The sequence below is a fragment of the Hypanus sabinus genome, unplaced genomic scaffold (assembly GCF_030144855.1).
Source record: "Hypanus sabinus isolate sHypSab1 unplaced genomic scaffold, sHypSab1.hap1 scaffold_2045, whole genome shotgun sequence".
Taxonomy (NCBI): Eukaryota; Metazoa; Chordata; class Chondrichthyes; order Myliobatiformes; family Dasyatidae; genus Hypanus; species Hypanus sabinus.
Window position 1 is genome coordinate 545 of NW_026780147.1, and position 20612 is coordinate 21156.

At 57.8% G+C, this 20612-nt stretch overlaps 1 protein-coding gene across 1 annotated transcript in view; it reads right to left on the reverse strand.

Moving 5' to 3' along the window:
* Window positions 1-731: 731 nt before the first annotated feature.
* The window catches only part of LOC132387622 (rho guanine nucleotide exchange factor 5-like), a gene marked incomplete at both ends in the record, with an annotated part of 38015 nt that continues 18134 nt past the window's right edge, over window positions 732-20612 (reverse strand). The window contains 2 exons of the mRNA XM_059959993.1: window positions 732-830; window positions 2409-2538. Coding sequence (XP_059815976.1) covers window positions 732-830; window positions 2409-2538 — 229 coding nt within the window. The remainder of the gene's footprint in view (window positions 831-2408; window positions 2539-20612) is intronic.

Below are 20612 nucleotides of genomic sequence, written 5' to 3' on the forward strand. Positions count from 1 at the left end.
CACACCCTCCCTCCCCTACACCCCTCCCCGTCTCCCTCACCCCCTCCCCCCCACACCCCTCCCCGTCTCCATCACCCCCACCCTCCCCTACACCCCTCCCCGTCTCCGTCACCCCCTCCCTCCCCTACACCACTCCCCATCTCCGTCACCCCCTCCCTCCCCTACACCCCTCCCCATCTCCGTCACCCCCTCCCTCCCCTACACCCCTCCACGTCTCCATCACCCCCTCCCCCTCCACACCCCCTCCCCGTCACCCCCTCCCTCCCCTACACCACTCCCCGTCTCACTCACCCCCTCCCTCCCCTACACCCCTCCACATCTCCCTCACCCCCTCCATCTCCTTCACCCCGTCTCCCTCACCCCCTCCCTCCTCTACACCCATCCCCATCTCCGTCACCCCCTCCCCCCCACACCCCTCCCCGTCTCCGTCACCCCCTCCCTCCCTACACCCCTCCCCGTCTCCGTCACCCCCTCCCTCCACTACACCCCTCCCCGTCTCCCTCACCCCCTCCCTCCCCTACACCCCTCCCCGTCTCCGTCATCACCTCCCTCCCCTACACCCCTCCCCATCTCCCTCACCCTCTCCCTTCCCTACACCCCTCCCCGTCTCCGTCACCCTCTCCCTCCCCTACACCCCTCCCCATCTCTGTCAACTACACCCTCCCCTACGCCCCTCCCCGTCTCCCTCACCCCCTCCCCCCGTCTCTGTGACCCCCCTCCTGCCCCTCCACCATCCTAGGAGATGCCGGCCTTACCTCCCCGAGGCCCTCCGCTGCCCTCAGTGCCTTTTCCTCATCCTCGGACCCTCGGACTGACCGCTGGAGGATGTTCTGCGGGGTGGGGGAGGGGGGGAGGGAGGGACACGTGAGTCTACTTCTCCCAGGAACGGAAGGATCCCATCCGGGACAGTCCCCCCACCCAGCGGGGGTCTCAGAGAGCGGGCCCGCCTCTGGTACGGAAATCCCAAACATCTCCCCACCCCGTAGACCCCGCCCTCCCCCCTCCCAGACCCCCGTCTCTGATCCCAGAACCCTTCGGCCCGGCCCCAGTTTCAGTGAGACGCTGGCGGACGTCTCACATCGATCGTGGCTCCTCACAGCCAGACGGGGCAGCGACACCCAGGCTCGGGCTGACAGGGGCCAGGCTCTAACCCTCTGCACTGGATCCCCCTGCTCCCAGCAGCCTGGGGCGTTGGGGGGGGGGGGGTTACCAATGGTGGGAAACTGAACTGGTAACACGGAGTGAGTGAGGGAGAGAGAGAATCATTGAAACACAGAAAACTGACAGCACAATACAGGCCCTTCGGCCCACAAAGCTGTGCTGAACACGTCCCTACCTTAGAAAGTACCAGGCTTACCCACAGCCCTCTATTTTTCTCAGCTCCATGTACCTGTCCAGGAGTCTCTTAAAAGACCCTCTCGTATCCCCCCAAACCCACCGTCGCCGGCAGCCCATTCCACACACTCACCACTCTCTGAGTGAAAAACTCACCCCTGACATCCCCTCTGTACCTGCTCCCCATCACCTCAAACCTGTGTCCTCTTGTGGCAACCATTTCAGCCCCGGGGAAAAAGCCTCTGACTATCCACACCATCAATGCCCCTCCTCATCTCGTACCCCTCTATCGGGTCACCTCTCACCCTCCGTCGCTCCGAGGAGAAAAGGCCGAGTTCACTCAACCTATTCTCACTTTTTGTCCCCCTTCCCTCCGGGAGAAGGTTCAGGAGCTTGAAGACTCGTACGGCCAGATTTGGGAACGGCTTCTTTCCAACTGTGATAAGACTGCTGAACGGATCCCGACCCGGATCTGGGCCGTACCTCCCAAATATCCGGACCTGACTTTCCCTTCTCTCGTTATGATTTATAATTTAAGTTTTAATTACTGTTTGAACTGCTTCCGTCTGGTAGGCGCTTCAGATCCCTCCAGACTAAGACCATTAGGCACTGGAGAAGTTTTTTCCCGACTGCGGTCACTCTGCTGAACAGTTAACTGTCGGCTAACTATTACTTGGGTTGCACTACCTGTACGTATAATCTATATTTTCATTTATATTTATCATTGTTATTGTTATGAGCAGAGAGACAACATCTGCCGGAAGTAAACTCCTTGTCTGTGCACAGGTACTTGGCGATTAAAGTCATATTCTGATTCTGCGTCTGATTTCGACTTGTAGTTCAGGGAGCGCGGAGCGCAGAATCAAATATCGCGGTGATGACCGTCCGCTCCGGTATCGATTGCTCAGCAACAATGAAAAGTAAAGTCAAAACCCCTCGGACACCTCGGCCCCAACTTTCCCCTCGGCCCGAAACCCTCTGGGAAACCGCAGGTCACCAGCCCAGACCCCGGACGCCGGGACACCCCCTCCCTGGGGCCTGGGGCGTCTCTGACAGGGCTCCGCGCCCCTCACCTGGACCAGCAGTCGCAGTCGGGCGATGCGCTGGAACGGCAGGATCAGGAAGGACTTGAGGGTGAGGCGCTGGCAGACGGGGTGAGCCTCGAGTGACTCCACCACTCGGAGGAACTGCGGGTTCTTCTTACTGGGGGGGGGGGGGAAGAGAGGTTCCAATTAAAAGAGTATTAAGCCCTTAACTGAACATCATTGTGATTCTGACCTGCTGATTTCCTTCGGCAGAAACACTGTCCGTCTCCCTCCGTTCCCTGCACACCCACGTGTCTGTCCGAGACTCTGAAACGCCCCTATCGTCTCTGTCCCCATCATCACCCGGAGTGAACTCTTCCCCTCCTTACACACTGTCCGTCTCCCTCCGTTCCCTGCACACCCACGTGTCTGTCCGAGACTCTGAAACGCCCCTATCGTCTCTGTCTCCATCACCACCTGGAGTGAACTCTTCCCCTCCTCACACACTGTCCGTCTCCCTCCGTTCCCTGCACACCCACGTGTCTGTCCGAGACTCTGAAACGCCCCTATCGTCTCTGTCTCCATCACCCAGAGTGAACACTTCCCCTCCTTACACACTGTCCGTCTCCCTCCATTCCCTGCACACCTACGTGTCTGTCCGAGACTCTGAAACGCCCCTATCGTCTCTGTCTCCATCACCCAGAGTGAGCACTTCCCCTCCTTACACACTGTCCGTCTCCCTCCATTCCCTGCACACCCACGTGTCTGTCCGAGACTCTGAAACGCCCCTATCGTCTCTGTCCCCATCACCACCCGGAGTGAACTCTTCCCCGCCTTACACACTGTCCGTCTCCCTCCGTTCCCTGCACACCCACGTGTCTGTCCGAGACACTGAAACGTCCCTATCTTCTCTGTCTCCATCACCAGCTGGAGTGAACTCTTCCCCTCCTTACACACTGTCCATCTCCCTCCGTTCCCTGCACACCCACGTGTCTGTCTGAGACTCTGAAACACCCCTATCGTCTCTGTCTCCATCACCCAGAGTGAACTCTTCCCCTCCTTACACACTGTCCATCTCCCTCCGTTCCCTGCACACCCACGTGTCTGTCCGAGACTCTGAAACACCCCTATCGTCTCTGTCTCCATCAACACCCGGAGTGAACTCTTCCCCTCCTTACACACTGTCCATCTCCCTCCATTCCCTGCACACCCACGTGTCTGTCCGAGACTCTGAAACGCCCCTATCGTCTCTGTCTCCATCACCCAGAGTGAACTCTTCCCCTCCTTACACACAGTCCGTCTCCCTCCGTTCCCTGCACACCCACGTGTCTGTCCGAGACTCTGAAACGCCCCTATCGTCTCTGTCTCCATCACCCAGAGTGAACTCTTCCCCTCCTCACACACTGTCCGTCTCCCTCCGTTCCCTGCACACCCACGTGTCTGTCCGAGACTCTGAAACGCCCCTATCGTCTCTGTCTCCATCACCCAGAGTGAACACTTCCCCTCCTTACACACTGTCCGTCTCCCTCCATTCCCTGCACACCTACGTGTCTGTCCGAGACTCTGAAACGCCCCTATCGTCTCTGTCTCCATCACCCAGAGTGAGCACTTCCCCTCCTTACACACTGTCCGTCTCCCTCCATTCCCTGCACACCCACGTGTCTGTCCGAGACTCTGAAACGCCCCTATCGTCTCTGTCCCCATCACCACCCGGAGTGAACTCTTCCCCGCCTTACACACTGTCCGTCTCCCTCCGTTCCCTGCACACCCACGTGTCTGTCCGAGACACTGAAACGTCCCTATCTTCTCTGTCTCCATCACCAGCTGGAGTGAACTCTTCCCCTCCTTACACACTGTCCATCTCCCTCCGTTCCCTGCACACCCACGTTTCTGTCCGAGACTCTGAAACACCCCTATCGTCTCTGTCTCCATCAACACCCGGAGTGAACTCTTCCCCTCCGTACACACTGTCCATCTCCCTCCATTCCCTGCACACCCACGTGTCTGTCCGAGACTCTGAAACGCCCCTATCGTCTCTGTCTCCATCACCCAAAGTGAACTCTTCCCCTCCTTACACACTGTCCGTCTCCCTCCGTTCCCTGCACACCCACGTGTCTGTCCGAGACTCTGAAACGCCCCTATCGTCTCTGACTCCATCACCACCCGGAGTGAACTCTTCCCCTCCTTACACACTGTCCGTCTCCCTCCATTCCCTGCACACCCACGTGTCTGTCCGAGACTCTGAAACACCCCTATCGTCTCTGTCTCCATCACCCGGAGTGAACACTTCCCCTCCTCACACACTGTCCGTCTCCCTCCGTTCCCTGCACACCCACGTGTCTGTCCGAGACTCTGAAACGCCCCTATCGTCTCTGTCTCCATCACCACCCGGAGTGAACTCTTCCCCTCCTTACACACTGTCCGTCTCCCTCCATTCCCTGCACACCCACGTGTCTGTCCGAAACTCTGAAACGCCCCTATCATCTCTGTCTCCATCACCACCCGGAGTGAACTCTTCCCCTCCTTACACACTGTCCATCTCCCTCCGTTCCCTGCACACCCACGTGTCTGTCCGAGACTCTGAAACACCCCTATCGTCTCTGTCTCCATCAACACCCGGAGTGAACTCTTCCCCTCCTTACACACTGTCCATCTCCCTCCATTCCCTGCACACCCACGTGTCTGTCCGAGACTCTGAAACGCCCCTATCGTCTCTGTCTCCATCACCCAGAGTGAACTCTTCCCCTCCTTACACACAGTCCGTCTCCCTCCGTTCCCTGCACACCCACGTGTCTGTCCGAGACTCTGAAACGCCCCTATCGTCTCTGTCTCCATCACCCAGAGTGAACTCTTCCCCTCCTCACACACTGTCCGTCTCCCTCCGTTCCCTGCACACCCACGTGTCTGTCCGAGACTCTGAAACGCCCCTATCGTCTCTGTCTCCATCACCCAGAGTGAACACTTCCCCTCCTTACACACTGTCCGTCTCCCTCCATTCCCTGCACACCTACGTGTCTGTCCGAGACTCTGAAACGCCCCTATCGTCTCTGTCTCCATCACCCAGAGTGAGCACTTCCCCTCCTTACACACTGTCCGTCTCCCTCCATTCCCTGCACACCCACGTGTCTGTCCGAGACTCTGAAACGCCCCTATCGTCTCTGTCCCCATCACCACCCGGAGTGAACTCTTCCCCGCCTTACACACTGTCCGTCTCCCTCCGTTCCCTGCACACCCACGTGTCTGTCCGAGACACTGAAACGTCCCTATCTTCTCTGTCTCCATCACCAGCTGGAGTGAACTCTTCCCCTCCTTACACACTGTCCATCTCCCTCCGTTCCCTGCACACCCACGTTTCTGTCCGAGACTCTGAAACACCCCTATCGTCTCTGTCTCCATCAACACCCGGAGTGAACTCTTCCCCTCCGTACACACTGTCCATCTCCCTCCATTCCCTGCACACCCACGTGTCTGTCCGAGACTCTGAAACGCCCCTATCGTCTCTGTCTCCATCACCCAAAGTGAACTCTTCCCCTCCTTACACACTGTCCGTCTCCCTCCGTTCCCTGCACACCCACGTGTCTGTCCGAGACTCTGAAACGCCCCTATCGTCTCTGACTCCATCACCACCCGGAGTGAACTCTTCCCCTCCTTACACACTGTCCGTCTCCCTCCATTCCCTGCACACCCACGTGTCTGTCCGAGACTCTGAAACACCCCTATCGTCTCTGTCTCCATCACCCGGAGTGAACACTTCCCCTCCTCACACACTGTCCGTCTCCCTCCGTTCCCTGCACACCCACGTGTCTGTCCGAGACTCTGAAACGCCCCTATCGTCTCTGTCTCCATCACCACCCGGAGTGAACTCTTCCCCTCCTTACACACTGTCCGTCTCCCTCCATTCCCTGCACACCCACGTGTCTGTCCGAAACTCTGAAACGCCCCTATCATCTCTGTCTCCATCACCACCCGGAGTGAACTCTTCCCCTCCTTACACACTGTCCATCTCCCTCCGTTCCCTGCACACCCACGTGTCTGTCCGAGACTCTGAAACGCCCGTATCATCTCTGTCCCCATCACCACCCGGAGTGAACTCTTCCCCTCCTTACACACTGTCCGTCTCCCTCCGTTCCCTGCACACCCACGTCTCTGTCCGAGACTCTGAAACGCCCCTATCGTCTCTGTCTCCATCACCCAGAGTGAACTCTTCCTCTCCTCTTACACACTGTCCGTCTCCCTCCGTTCCCTGCACACCCACGTGTCTGTCCGAGACTCCATAACGCCCCTATCGTCTCTGTCTCCATCACCACCCGGAGTGAACTCTTCCCCTCCTCTTACACCCTGTCCGTCTCCCTCCGTTCGCTGCACACCCACATGTCTGTTCGAGACTCTGAAACGCCCCTATCGTCTCTGTCTCCATCACCACCCGGAGTGAACTCTTCCCCTCCTCACACACTGTCCGTCTCCCTCCATTCCCTGCACAACCACGTGTCTGTCCGAGACTCCATAACGCCCCTATCGTCTCTGTCTCCATCACCACCCGGAGTGAACTCTTCCCCTCCTCACACACTGTCCATCTCCCTCCATTCCCTGCACACCCACATGTCTGTTCGAGACTCTGAAACGCCCCTATCGTCTCTGCCTCCACCACACAGAGTGAACTCTTCCCCTCCTCTTACACACTGTCCGTCTCCCTCCGTTCCCTGCACACCCACGTGTCTGTCCGAGAATCTGAAACGCCCCTATCGTCTCTGTCTCCATCACCACCCGGCGTGAACTCTTCCCCTCCTTACACACTGTCCGTCTCCCTCCATTCCCTGCACACCCACGTGTCTGTCCGAGACTCTGAAACGCCCATATCGTCTCTGTCTCCATCACCACCCAGAGTGAACTCTTCCCCTCCTCACACACTGTCCGTCTCCCTCCATTCCCTGCACACCCACGTGTCTGTCCGAGACTCTGAAACGCCCCTATCGTCTCTGTCTCCATCACCACCCGGAGTGAACTCTTCCCCTCCTCACACACTGTCCATCTCCCTCCGTTCCCTGCACACCCACGTGTCTGTCCGAGACTCTGAAACGCCCCTATCGTCTCTGTCTCCATAAACCGGAGTGAACTCTTCCCCTCCTTACACACTGTCCGTCTCCCTCCGTTCCCTGCACACCCACGTGTCTGTCCGAGACTCTGAAACGCCCCTATCGTCTCTGTCTCCATCACCACCCGGAGTGAACTCTTCCCCTCCTTACACACGGTCCATCTCCGTCAGTTCCCTGCACACCCACGTGTCTGTCCGAGACTCTGAAACGCCCCTATCGTCTCTGTCTCCAACACCCGGAGTGACCTCTTCCCCTCCTCACACACTGTCCATCTCCCTCTGTTCCCTGCACACCCACGTGTCTGTCCGAGACTCTGAAACGCCCCTATCGTCTCTGTCTCCATCACCCGGAGTAAACTCTTCCCCTCCTTACACACGGTCCGTCTCCCTCCGTTCCCTGCACACCCACGTGTCTGTCCGAGACTCTGAAACGCCCCTATCGTCTCTTGTCTCCATCACCACCCGGAGTGAACTCTTCCACTCCTTACACACTGTCCGTCTCCCTCCATTCCCTGCACACCCACATGTCTGTTCGAGACTCTGAAACGCCCCTATCGTTTCTGTCTCCATCACCACCCGGAGTGAACTCTTCCCCTCCTCACACACTGTCCGTCTCCCTCCATTCCCTGCACACCCACGTGTCTGTCCGAGACTCCATAACGCCCCTATCGCCTCTGTCTCCATCACCCGGAGTGAACTCTTCCCCTCCTCACACACTGTCCATCTCCCTCCGTTCCCTGCACACCCACATGTCTGTTCGAGACTCTGAAACGCCCCTATCGTCTCTGCCTCCACCACACAGAGTGAACTCTTCCCCTCCTCTTACACACTGTCCGTCTCCCTCCGATCCCTGCACACCCACGTGTCTGTCCGAGAATCTGAAACGCCCCTATCGTCTCTGTCTCCATCACCACCCGGAGTGAACTCTTCCCCTCCTCACACACTGTCCATCTCCCTCCGTTCCCTGCACACCCACGTGTCTGTCCGAGACTCTGAAACGCCCCTATCGTCTCTGTCTCCATAAACCGGAGTGAACTCTTCCCCTCCTTACACACTGTCAGTCTCCCTCCGTTCCCTGCACACCCACGTGTCTGTCCGAGACTCTGAAACGCCCCTATCGTCTCTGTCTCCATCACCACCCGGAGTGAACTCTTCCCCTCCTTACACACGGTCCATCTCCGTCAGTTCCCTGCACACCCACGTGTCTGTCCGAGACTCTGAAACGCCCATATCGTCTCTGTCTCCATCACCACCCAGAGTGAACTCTTCCCCTCCTCACACACTGTCCGTCTCCCTCCATTCCCTGCACACCCACGTGTCTGTCCGAGACTCTGAAACGCCCCTATCGTCTCTGTCTCCATCACCACCCGGAGTGAACTCTTCCCCTCCTCACACACTGTCCATCTCCCTCCGTTCCCTGCACACCCACGTGTCTGTCCGAGACTCTGAAACGCCCCTATCGTCTCTGTCTCCATAAACCGGAGTGAACTCTTCCCCTCCTTACACACTGTCCGTCTCCCTCCGTTCCCTGCACACCCACGTGTCTGTCCGAGACTCTGAAACGCCCCTATCGTCTCTGTCTCCATCACCACCCGGAGTGAACTCTTCCCCTCCTTACACACGGTCCATCTCCGTCAGTTCCCTGCACACCCACGTGTCTGTCCGAGACTCTGAAACGCCCCTATCGTCTCTGTCTCCAACACCCGGAGTGAACTCTTCCCCTCCTCACACACTGTCCATCTCCCTCTGTTCCCTGCACACCCACGTGTCTGTCCGAGACTCTGAAACGCCCCTATCGTCTCTGTCTCCATCACCCGGAGTAAACTCTTCCCCTCCTTACACACGGTCCGTCTCCCTCCGTTCCCTGCACACCCACGTGTCTGTCCGAGACTCTGAAACGCCCCTATCGTCTCTTGTCTCCATCACCACCCGGAGTGAACTCTTCCACTCCTTACACACTGTCCGTCTCCCTCCATTCCCTGCACACCCACATGTCTGTTCGAGACTCTGAAACGCCCCTATCGTTTCTGTCTCCATCACCACCCGGAGTGAACTCTTCCCCTCCTCACACACTGTCCGTCTCCCTCCATTCCCTGCACACCCACGTGTCTGTCCGAGACTCTGAAACGCCCCTATCGTCTCTGTCTCCATCACCACCCGGAGTGAACTCTTCCCCTCCTTACACACTGTCCATCTCCCTCCATTCCCTGCACACCCACGTGTCTGTCCGAGACTCCATAACGCCCCTATCGTCTCTGTCTCCGTCACCCGGAGTGAACTCTTCCCCTCCTCACACACTGTCCATCTCCCTCCGTTCCCTGCACACCCACATGTCTGTTCGAGACTCTGAAACGCCCCTATCGTCTCTGCCTCCACCACACAGAGTGAACTCTTCCCCTCCTCTTACACACTGTCCGTCTCCCTCCGTTCCCTGCACACCCACGTGTCTGTCCGAGAATCTGAAACGCCCCTATCGTCTCTGTCTCCATCACCACCCGGAGTGAACTCTTCCCCTCCTCACACACTGTCCATCTCCCTCCGTTCCCTGCACACCCACGTGTCTGTCCGAGACTCTGAAACGCCCCTATCGTCTCTGTCTCCATAAACCGGAGTGAACTCTTCCCCTCCTTACACACTGTCAGTCTCCCTCCGTTCCCTGCACACCCACGTGTCTGTCCGAGACTCTGAAACGCCCCTATCGTCTCTGTCTCCATCACCACCCGGAGTGAACTCTTCCCCTCCTTACACACTGTCAGTCTCCCTCCGTTCCCTGCACACCCACGTGTCTGTCCGAGACTCTGAAACGCCCCTATCGTCTCTGTCTCCATCACCACCCGGAGTGAACTCTTCCCCTCCTTACACACTGTCCGTCTCCCTCCATTCCCTGCACACCCACGTGTCTGTCCGAAACTCTGAAACGCCCCTATCATCTCTGTCTCCATCACCACCCGGAGTGAACTCTTCCCCTCCTTACACACTGTCCATCTCCCTCCGTTCCCTGCACACCCACGTGTCTGTCCGAGACTCTGAAACGCCCGTATCATCTCTGTCCCCATCACCACCCGGAGTGAACTCTTCCCCTCCTTACACACTGTCCGTCTCCCTCCGTTCCCTGCACACCCACGTCTCTGTCCGAGACTCTGAAACGCCCCTATCGTCTCTGTCTCCATCACCCAGAGTGAACTCTTCCTCTCCTCTTACACACTGTCCGTCTCCCTCCGTTCCCTGCACACCCACGTGTCTGTCCGAGACTCCATAACGCCCCTATCGTCTCTGTCTCCATCACCACCCGGAGTGAACTCTTCCCCTCCTCTTACACCCTGTCCGTCTCCCTCCGTTCGCTGCACACCCACATGTCTGTTCGAGACTCTGAAACGCCCCTATCGTCTCTGTCTCCATCACCACCCGGAGTGAACTCTTCCCCTCCTCACACACTGTCCGTCTCCCTCCATTCCCTGCACAACCACGTGTCTGTCCGAGACTCCATAACGCCCCTATCGTCTCTGTCTCCATCACCACCCGGAGTGAACTCTTCCCCTCCTCACACACTGTCCATCTCCCTCCATTCCCTGCACACCCACATGTCTGTTCGAGACTCTGAAACGCCCCTATCGTCTCTGCCTCCACCACACAGAGTGAACTCTTCCCCTCCTCTTACACACTGTCCGTCTCCCTCCGTTCCCTGCACACCCACGTGTCTGTCCGAGAATCTGAAACGCCCCTATCGTCTCTGTCTCCATCACCACCCGGCGTGAACTCTTCCCCTCCTTACACACTGTCCGTCTCCCTCCATTCCCTGCACACCCACGTGTCTGTCCGAGACTCTGAAACGCCCATATCGTCTCTGTCTCCATCACCACCCAGAGTGAACTCTTCCCCTCCTCACACACTGTCCGTCTCCCTCCATTCCCTGCACACCCACGTGTCTGTCCGAGACTCTGAAACGCCCCTATCGTCTCTGTCTCCATCACCACCCGGAGTGAACTCTTCCCCTCCTCACACACTGTCCATCTCCCTCCGTTCCCTGCACACCCACGTGTCTGTCCGAGACTCTGAAACGCCCCTATCGTCTCTGTCTCCATAAACCGGAGTGAACTCTTCCCCTCCTTACACACTGTCCGTCTCCCTCCGTTCCCTGCACACCCACGTGTCTGTCCGAGACTCTGAAACGCCCCTATCGTCTCTGTCTCCATCACCACCCGGAGTGAACTCTTCCCCTCCTTACACACGGTCCATCTCCGTCAGTTCCCTGCACACCCACGTGTCTGTCCGAGACTCTGAAACGCCCCTATCGTCTCTGTCTCCAACACCCGGAGTGACCTCTTCCCCTCCTCACACACTGTCCATCTCCCTCTGTTCCCTGCACACCCACGTGTCTGTCCGAGACTCTGAAACGCCCCTATCGTCTCTGTCTCCATCACCCGGAGTAAACTCTTCCCCTCCTTACACACGGTCCGTCTCCCTCCGTTCCCTGCACACCCACGTGTCTGTCCGAGACTCTGAAACGCCCCTATCGTCTCTTGTCTCCATCACCACCCGGAGTGAACTCTTCCACTCCTTACACACTGTCCGTCTCCCTCCATTCCCTGCACACCCACATGTCTGTTCGAGACTCTGAAACGCCCCTATCGTTTCTGTCTCCATCACCACCCGGAGTGAACTCTTCCCCTCCTCACACACTGTCCGTCTCCCTCCATTCCCTGCACACCCACGTGTCTGTCCGAGACTCTGAAACGCCCCTATCGTCTCTGTCTCCATCACCACCCGGAGTGAACTCTTCCCCTCCTTACACACTGTCCATCTCCCTCCATTCCCTGCACACCCACGTGTCTGTCCGAGACTCCATAACGCCCCTATCGTCTCTGTCTCCATCACCCGGAGTGAACTCTTCCCCTCCTCACACACTGTCCATCTCCCTCCGTTCCCTGCACACCCACATGTCTGTTCGAGACTCTGAAACGCCCCTATCGTCTCTGCCTCCACCACACAGAGTGAACTCTTCCCCTCCTCTTACACACTGTCCGTCTCCCTCCGTTCCCTGCACACCCACGTGTCTGTCCGAGAATCTGAAACGCCCCTATCGTCTCTGTCTCCATCACCACCCGGAGTGAACTCTTCCCCTCCTCACACACTGTCCATCTCCCTCCGTTCCCTGCACACCCACGTGTCTGTCCGAGACTCTGAAACGCCCCTATCGTCTCTGTCTCCATAAACCGGAGTGAACTCTTCCCCTCCTTACACACTGTCAGTCTCCCTCCGTTCCCTGCACACCCACGTGTCTGTCCGAGACTCTGAAACGCCCCTATCGTCTCTGTCTCCATCACCACCCGGAGTGAACTCTTCCCCTCCTTACACACGGTCCATCTCCGTCAGTTCCCTGCACACCCACGTGTCTGTCCGAGACTCTGAAACGCCCATATCGTCTCTGTCTCCATCACCACCCAGAGTGAACTCTTCCCCTCCTCACACACTGTCCGTCTCCCTCCATTCCCTGCACACCCACGTGTCTGTCCGAGACTCTGAAACGCCCCTATCGTCTCTGTCTCCATCACCACCCGGAGTGAACTCTTCCCCTCCTCACACACTGTCCATCTCCCTCCGTTCCCTGCACACCCACGTGTCTGTCCGAGACTCTGAAACGCCCCTATCGTCTCTGTCTCCATAAACCGGAGTGAACTCTTCCCCTCCTTACACACTGTCCGTCTCCCTCCGTTCCCTGCACACCCACGTGTCTGTCCGAGACTCTGAAACGCCCCTATCGTCTCTGTCTCCATCACCACCCGGAGTGAACTCTTCCCCTCCTTACACACGGTCCATCTCCGTCAGTTCCCTGCACACCCACGTGTCTGTCCGAGACTCTGAAACGCCCCTATCGTCTCTGTCTCCAACACCCGGAGTGAACTCTTCCCCTCCTCACACACTGTCCATCTCCCTCTGTTCCCTGCACACCCACGTGTCTGTCCGAGACTCTGAAACGCCCCTATCGTCTCTGTCTCCATCACCCGGAGTAAACTCTTCCCCTCCTTACACACGGTCCGTCTCCCTCCGTTCCCTGCACACCCACGTGTCTGTCCGAGACTCTGAAACGCCCCTATCGTCTCTTGTCTCCATCACCACCCGGAGTGAACTCTTCCACTCCTTACACACTGTCCGTCTCCCTCCATTCCCTGCACACCCACATGTCTGTTCGAGACTCTGAAACGCCCCTATCGTTTCTGTCTCCATCACCACCCGGAGTGAACTCTTCCCCTCCTCACACACTGTCCGTCTCCCTCCATTCCCTGCACACCCACGTGTCTGTCCGAGACTCTGAAACGCCCCTATCGTCTCTGTCTCCATCACCACCCGGAGTGAACTCTTCCCCTCCTTACACACTGTCCATCTCCCTCCATTCCCTGCACACCCACGTGTCTGTCCGAGACTCCATAACGCCCCTATCGTCTCTGTCTCCATCACCCGGAGTGAACTCTTCCCCTCCTCACACACTGTCCATCTCCCTCCGTTCCCTGCACACCCACATGTCTGTTCGAGACTCTGAAACGCCCCTATCGTCTCTGCCTCCACCACACAGAGTGAACTCTTCCCCTCCTCTTACACACTGTCCGTCTCCCTCCGTTCCCTGCACACCCACGTGTCTGTCCGAGAATCTGAAACGCCCCTATCGTCTCTGTCTCCATCACCACCCGGAGTGAACTCTTCCCCTCCTCACACACTGTCCATCTCCCTCCGTTCCCTGCACACCCACGTGTCTGTCCGAGACTCTGAAACGCCCCTATCGTCTCTGTCTCCATAAACCGGAGTGAACTCTTCCCCTCCTTACACACTGTCAGTCTCCCTCCGTTCCCTGCACACCCACGTGTCTGTCCGAGACTCTGAAACGCCCCTATCGTCTCTGTCTCCATCACCACCCGGAGTGAACTCTTCCCCTCCTTACACACGGTCCATCTCCGTCAGTTCCCTGCACACCCACGTGTCTGTCCGAGACTCTGAAACGCCCCTATCGTCTCTGTCTCCAACACCCGGAGTGAACTCTTCCCCTCCTCACACACTGTCCATCTCCCTCTGTTCCCTGCACACCCACGTGTCTGTCCGAGACTCTGAAACGCCCCTATCGTCTCTGTCTCCATCACCCGGAGTAAACTCTTCCCCTCCTTACACACGGTCCGTCTCCCTCCGTTCCCTGCACACCCACGTGTCTGTCCGAGACTCTGAAACGCCCCTATCGTCTCTTGTCTCCATCACCACCCGGAGTGAACTCTTCCACTCCTTACACACTGTCCATCTCCCTCCATTCCCTGCACACCCACGTGTCTGTCTGAGACTCTGAAACGCCCCTATCGTCTCTGTCTCCATCACCACCCGGAGTGAACTCTTCCCCTCCTTACACACTGTCCGTCTCCCTCCATTCCCTGCACACCCACGTGTCTGTCCGAGACTCTGAAACGCCCCTATCGTCTCTGTCTCCATCACCACCCGGAGTGAACTCTTCCCCTCCTTACACACGGTCCATCTCCCTCCGTTCCCTGCACACCCACGTGTCTGTCCGAGACTCTGAAACGCCCCTATCGTCTCTGTCTCCATCACCCGGAGTGAACTCTTCCCCTCCACACACACTGTCCGTCTCCCTCCGTTCCCTGCACACCCACATGTCTGTCCGAGACTCTGAAACGCCCCTATCGTCTCTGTCTCCATCACCACCCGGAGTGAACTCTTCCCCTCCTCTTACACACTGTCCGTCTCCCTCCGTTCCCTGCACACCCACGTGTCTGTCTGAGACTCTGAAACGCCCCTATCGTCTCTGTCTCTATCACCACCCGGAGTGAACTCTTCCCCTCCTTACACAGTGTCCATCTCCCTCCATTCCCTGCACACCCACGTGTCTGTCCGAGACTCTGAAACACCCCTATCGTCTCTGTCCCCATCACCCGGAGTGAACTCTTCCCCTCCTTACACACTGTCCATCTCCCTCCATTCCCTGCACACCCACGTGTCTGTCCGAGACTCTGAAACACCCCTATCGTCTCTGTCCCCATCACCCGGAGTGAACTCTTCCCCTCCTCTTACACACTGTCCGTCTCCCTCCGTTCCCTGCACACCCACGTGTCTGTCCGAGACTCTGAAACGCCCCTATCGTCTCTGTCTCCATCACCACCCGGAGTGAACTCTTCCCCTCCTCTTACACCCTGTCCGTCTCCCTCCGTTCGCTGCACACCCACATGTCTGTTCGAGACTCTGAAACGCCCCTATCGTCTCTGTCTCCATCACCACCCGGAGTGAACTCTTCCCCTCCTCACACACTGTCCGTCTCCCTCCATTCCCTGCACAACCACGTGTCTGTCCGAGACTCCATAACGCCCCTATCGTCTCTGTCTCCATCACCACCCGGAGTGAACTCTTCCCCTCCTCACACACTGTCCATCTCCCTCCATTCCCTGCACACCCACATGTCTGTTCGAGACTCTGAAACGCCCCTATCGTCTCTGCCTCCACCACACAGAGTGAACTCTTCCCCTCCTCTTACACACTGTCCGTCTCCCTCCGTTCCCTGCACACCCACGTGTCTGTCCGAGAATCTGAAACGCCCCTATCGACTCTGTCTCCATCACCACCCGGCGTGAACTCTTCCCCTCCTTACACACTGTCCGTCTCCCTCCATTCCCTGCACACCCACGTGTCTGTCCGAGACTCTGAAACGCCCATATCGTCTCTGTCTCCATCACCACCCAGAGTGAACTCTTCCCCTCCTCACACACTGTCCATCTCCCTCCGTTCCCTGCACACCCACGTGTCTGTCCGAGACTCTGAAACGCCCCTATCGTCTCTGTCTCCATAAACCGGAGTGAACTCTTCCCCTCCTTACACACTGTCAGTCTCCCTCCGTTCCCTGCACACCCACGTGTCTGTCCGAGACTCTGAAACGCCCCTATCGTCTCTGTCTCCATCACCACCCGGAGTGAACTCTTCCCCTCCTTACACACGGTCCATCTCCGTCAGTTCCCTGCACACCCACGTGTCTGTCCGAGACTCTGAAACGCCCCTATCGTCTCTGTCTCCAACACCCGGAGTGAACTCTTCCCCTCCTCACACACTGTCCATCTCCCTCTGTTCCCTGCACACCCACGTGTCTGTCCGAGACTCTGAAACGCCCCTATCGTCTCTGTCTCCATCACCCGGAGTAAACTCTTCCCCTCCTTACACACGGTCCGTCTCCCTCCGTTCCCTGCACACCCACGTGTCTGTCCGAGACTCTGAAACGCCCCTATCGTCTCTTGTCTCCATCACCACCCGGAGTGAACTCTTCCACTCCTTACACACTGTCCATCTCCCTCCATTCCCTGCACACCCACGTGTCTGTCTGAGACTCTGAAACGCCCCTATCGTCTCTGTCTCCATCACCACCCGGAGTGAACTCTTCCCCTCCTTACACACTGTCCGTCTCCCTCCATTCCCTGCACACCCACGTGTCTGTCCGAGACTCTGAAACGCCCCTATCGTCTCTGTCTCCATCACCACCCGGAGTGAACTCTTCCCCTCCTTACACACGGTCCATCTCCCTCCGTTCCCTGCACACCCACGTGTCTGTCCGAGACTCTGAAACGCCCCTATCGTCTCTGTCTCCATCACCCGGAGTGAACTCTTCCCCTCCACACACACTGTCCGTCTCCCTCCGTTCCCTGCACACCCACATGTCTGTCCGAGACTCTGAAACGCCCCTATCGTCTCTGTCTCCATCACCACCCGGAGTGAACTCTTCCCCTCCTCTTACACACTGTCCGTCTCCCTCCGTTCCCTGCACACCCACGTGTCTGTCTGAGACTCTGAAACGCCCCTATCGTCTCTGTCTCTATCACCACCCGGAGTGAACTCTTCCCCTCCTTACACAGTGTCCATCTCCCTCCATTCCCTGCACACCCACGTGTCTGTCCGAGACTCTGAAACACCCCTATCGTCTCTGTCCCCATCACCCGGAGTGAACTCTTCCCCTCCTTACACACTGTCCATCTCCCTCCATTCCCTGCACACCCACGTGTCTGTCCGAGACTCTGAAACACCCCTATCGTCTCTGTCCCCATCACCCGGAGTGAACTCTTCCCCTCCTCTTACACACTGTCCGTCTCCCTCCGTTCCCTGCACACCCACGTGTCTGTCCGAGACTCTGAAACGCCCCTATCGTCTCTGTCTCCATCACCACCCGGAGTGAACTCTTCCCCTCCTCTTACACCCTGTCCGTCTCCCTCCGTTCGCTGCACACCCACATGTCTGTTCGAGACTCTGAAACGCCCCTATCGTCTCTGTCTCCATCACCACCCGGAGTGAACTCTTCCCCTCCTCACACACTGTCCGTCTCCCTCCATTCCCTGCACAACCACGTGTCTGTCCGAGACTCCATAACGCCCCTATCGTCTCTGTCTCCATCACCACCCGGAGTGAACTCTTCCCCTCCTCACACACTGTCCATCTCCCTCCATTCCCTGCACACCCACATGTCTGTTCGAGACTCTGAAACGCCCCTATCGTCTCTGCCTCCACCACACAGAGTGAACTCTTCCCCTCCTCTTACACACTGTCCGTCTCCCTCCGTTCCCTGCACACCCACGTGTCTGTCCGAGAATCTGAAACGCCCCTATCGACTCTGTCTCCATCACCACCCGGCGTGAACTCTTCCCCTCCTTACACACTGTCCGTCTCCCTCCATTCCCTGCACACCCACGTGTCTGTCCGAGACTCTGAAACGCCCATATCGTCTCTGTCTCCATCACCACCCAGAGTGAACTCTTCCCCTCCTCACACACTGTCCGTCTCCCTCCATTCCCTGCACACCCACGTGTCTGTCCGAGACTCTGAAACGCCCCTATCGTCTCTGTCTCCATCACCACCCGGAGTGAACTCTTCCCCTCCTCACACACTGTCCATCTCCCTCCGTTCCCTGCACACCCACGTGTCTGTCCGAGACTCTGAAACGCCCCTATCGTCTCTGTCTCCATAAACCGGAGTGAACTCTTCCCCTCCTTACACACTGTCCGTCTCCCTCCGTTCCCTGCACACCCACGTGTCTGTCCGAGACTCTGAAACGCCCCTATCGTCTCTGTCTCCATCACCACCCGGAGTGAACTCTTCCCCTCCTTACACACGGTCCATCTCCGTCAGTTCCCTGCACACCCACGTGTCTGTCCGAGACTCTGAAACGCCCCTATCGTCTCTGTCTCCAACACCCGGAGTGAACTCTTCCCCTCCTCACACACTGTCCATCTCCCTCTGTTCCCTGCACACCCACGTGTCTGTCCGAGACTCTGAAACGCCCCTATCGTCTCTGTCTCCATCACCCGGAGTAAACTCTTCCCCTCCTTACACACGGTCCGTCTCCCTCCGTTCCCTGCACACCCACGTGTCTGTCCGAGACTCTGAAACGCCCCTATCGTCTCTTGTCTCCATCACCACCCGGAGTGAACTCTTCCACTCCTTACACACTGTCCGTCTCCCTCCATTCCCTGCACACCCACATGTCTGTTCGAGACTCTGAAACGCCCCTATCGTTTCTGTCTCCATCACCACCCGGAGTGAACTCTTCCCCTCCTCACACACTGTCCGTCTCCCTCCATTCCCTGCACACCCACGTGTCTGTCCGAGACTCTGAAACGCCCCTATCGTCTCTGTCTCCATCACCACCCGGAGTGAACTCTTCCCCTCCTTACACACTGTCCATCTCCCTCCATTCCCTGCACACCCACGTGTCTGTCCGAGACTCCATAACGCCCCTATCGTCTCTGTCTCCATCACCCGGAGTGAACTCTTCCCCTCCTCACACACTGTCCATCTCCCTCCGTTCCCTGCACACCCACATGTCTGTTCGAGACTCTGAAACGCCCCTATCGTCTCTGCCTCCACCACACAGAGTGAACTCTTCCCCTCCTCTTACACACTGTCCGTCTCCCTCCGTTCCCTGCACACCCACGTGTCTGTCCGAGAATCTGAAACGCCCCTATCGTCTCTGTCTCCATCACCACCCGGAGTGAACTCTTCCCCTCCTTACACACTGTCCGTCTCCCTCCATTCCCTGCACACCCACGTGTCTGTCCGAGACTCTGAAACGCCCCTATCGTCTCTGTCTCCATCACCACCCGGAGTGAACTCTTCCCCTCCTCACACACTGTCCATCTCCCTCCGTTCCCTGCACACCCACGTGTCTGTCCGAGACTCTGAAACGCCCCTATCGTCTCTGTCTCCATAAACCGGAGTGAACTCTTCCCCTCCTTACACACTGTCAGTCTCCCTCCGTTCCCTGCACACCCACGTGTCTGTCCGAGACTCTGAAACGCCCCTATCGTCTCTGTCTCCATCACCACCCGGAGTGAACTCTTCCCCTCCTTACACACGGTCCATCTCCGTCAGTTCCCTGCACACCCACGTGTCTGTCCGAGACTCTGAAACGCCCCTATCGTCTCTGTCTCCAACACCCGGAGTGAACTCTTCCCCTCCTCACACACTGTCCATCTCCCTCTGTTCCCTGCACACCCACGTGTCTGTCCGAGACTCTGAAACGCCCCTATCGTCTCTGTCTCCATCACCCGGAGTAAACTCTTCCCCTCCTTACACACGGTCCGTCTCCCTCCGTTCCCTGCACACCCACGTGTCTGTCCGAGACTCTGAAACGCCCCTATCGTCTCTTGTCTCCATCACCACCCGGAGTGAACTCTTCCACTCCTTACACACTGTCCATCTCCCTCCATTCCCTGCACACCCACGTGTCTGTCTGAGACTCTGAAACGCCCCTATCGTCTCTGTCTCCATCACCACCCGGAGTGAACTCTTCCCCTCCTTACACACTGTCCGTCTCCCTCCATTCCCTGCACACCCACGTGTCTGTCCGAGACTCTGAAACGCCCCTATCGTCTCTGTCTCCATCACCACCCGGAGTGAACTCTTCCCCTCCTTACACACGGTCCATCTCCCTCCGTTCCCTGCACACCCACGTGTCTGTCCGAGACTCTGAAACGCCCCTATCGTCTCTGTCTCCATCACCCGGAGTGAACTCTTCCCCTCCTCACACACTGTCCGTCTCCCTCCGTTCCCTGCACACCCACATGTCTGTCCGAGACTCTGAAACGCACCTATCGTCTCTGTCTCCATCACCACCCGGAGTGAACTCTTCCCCTCCTCTT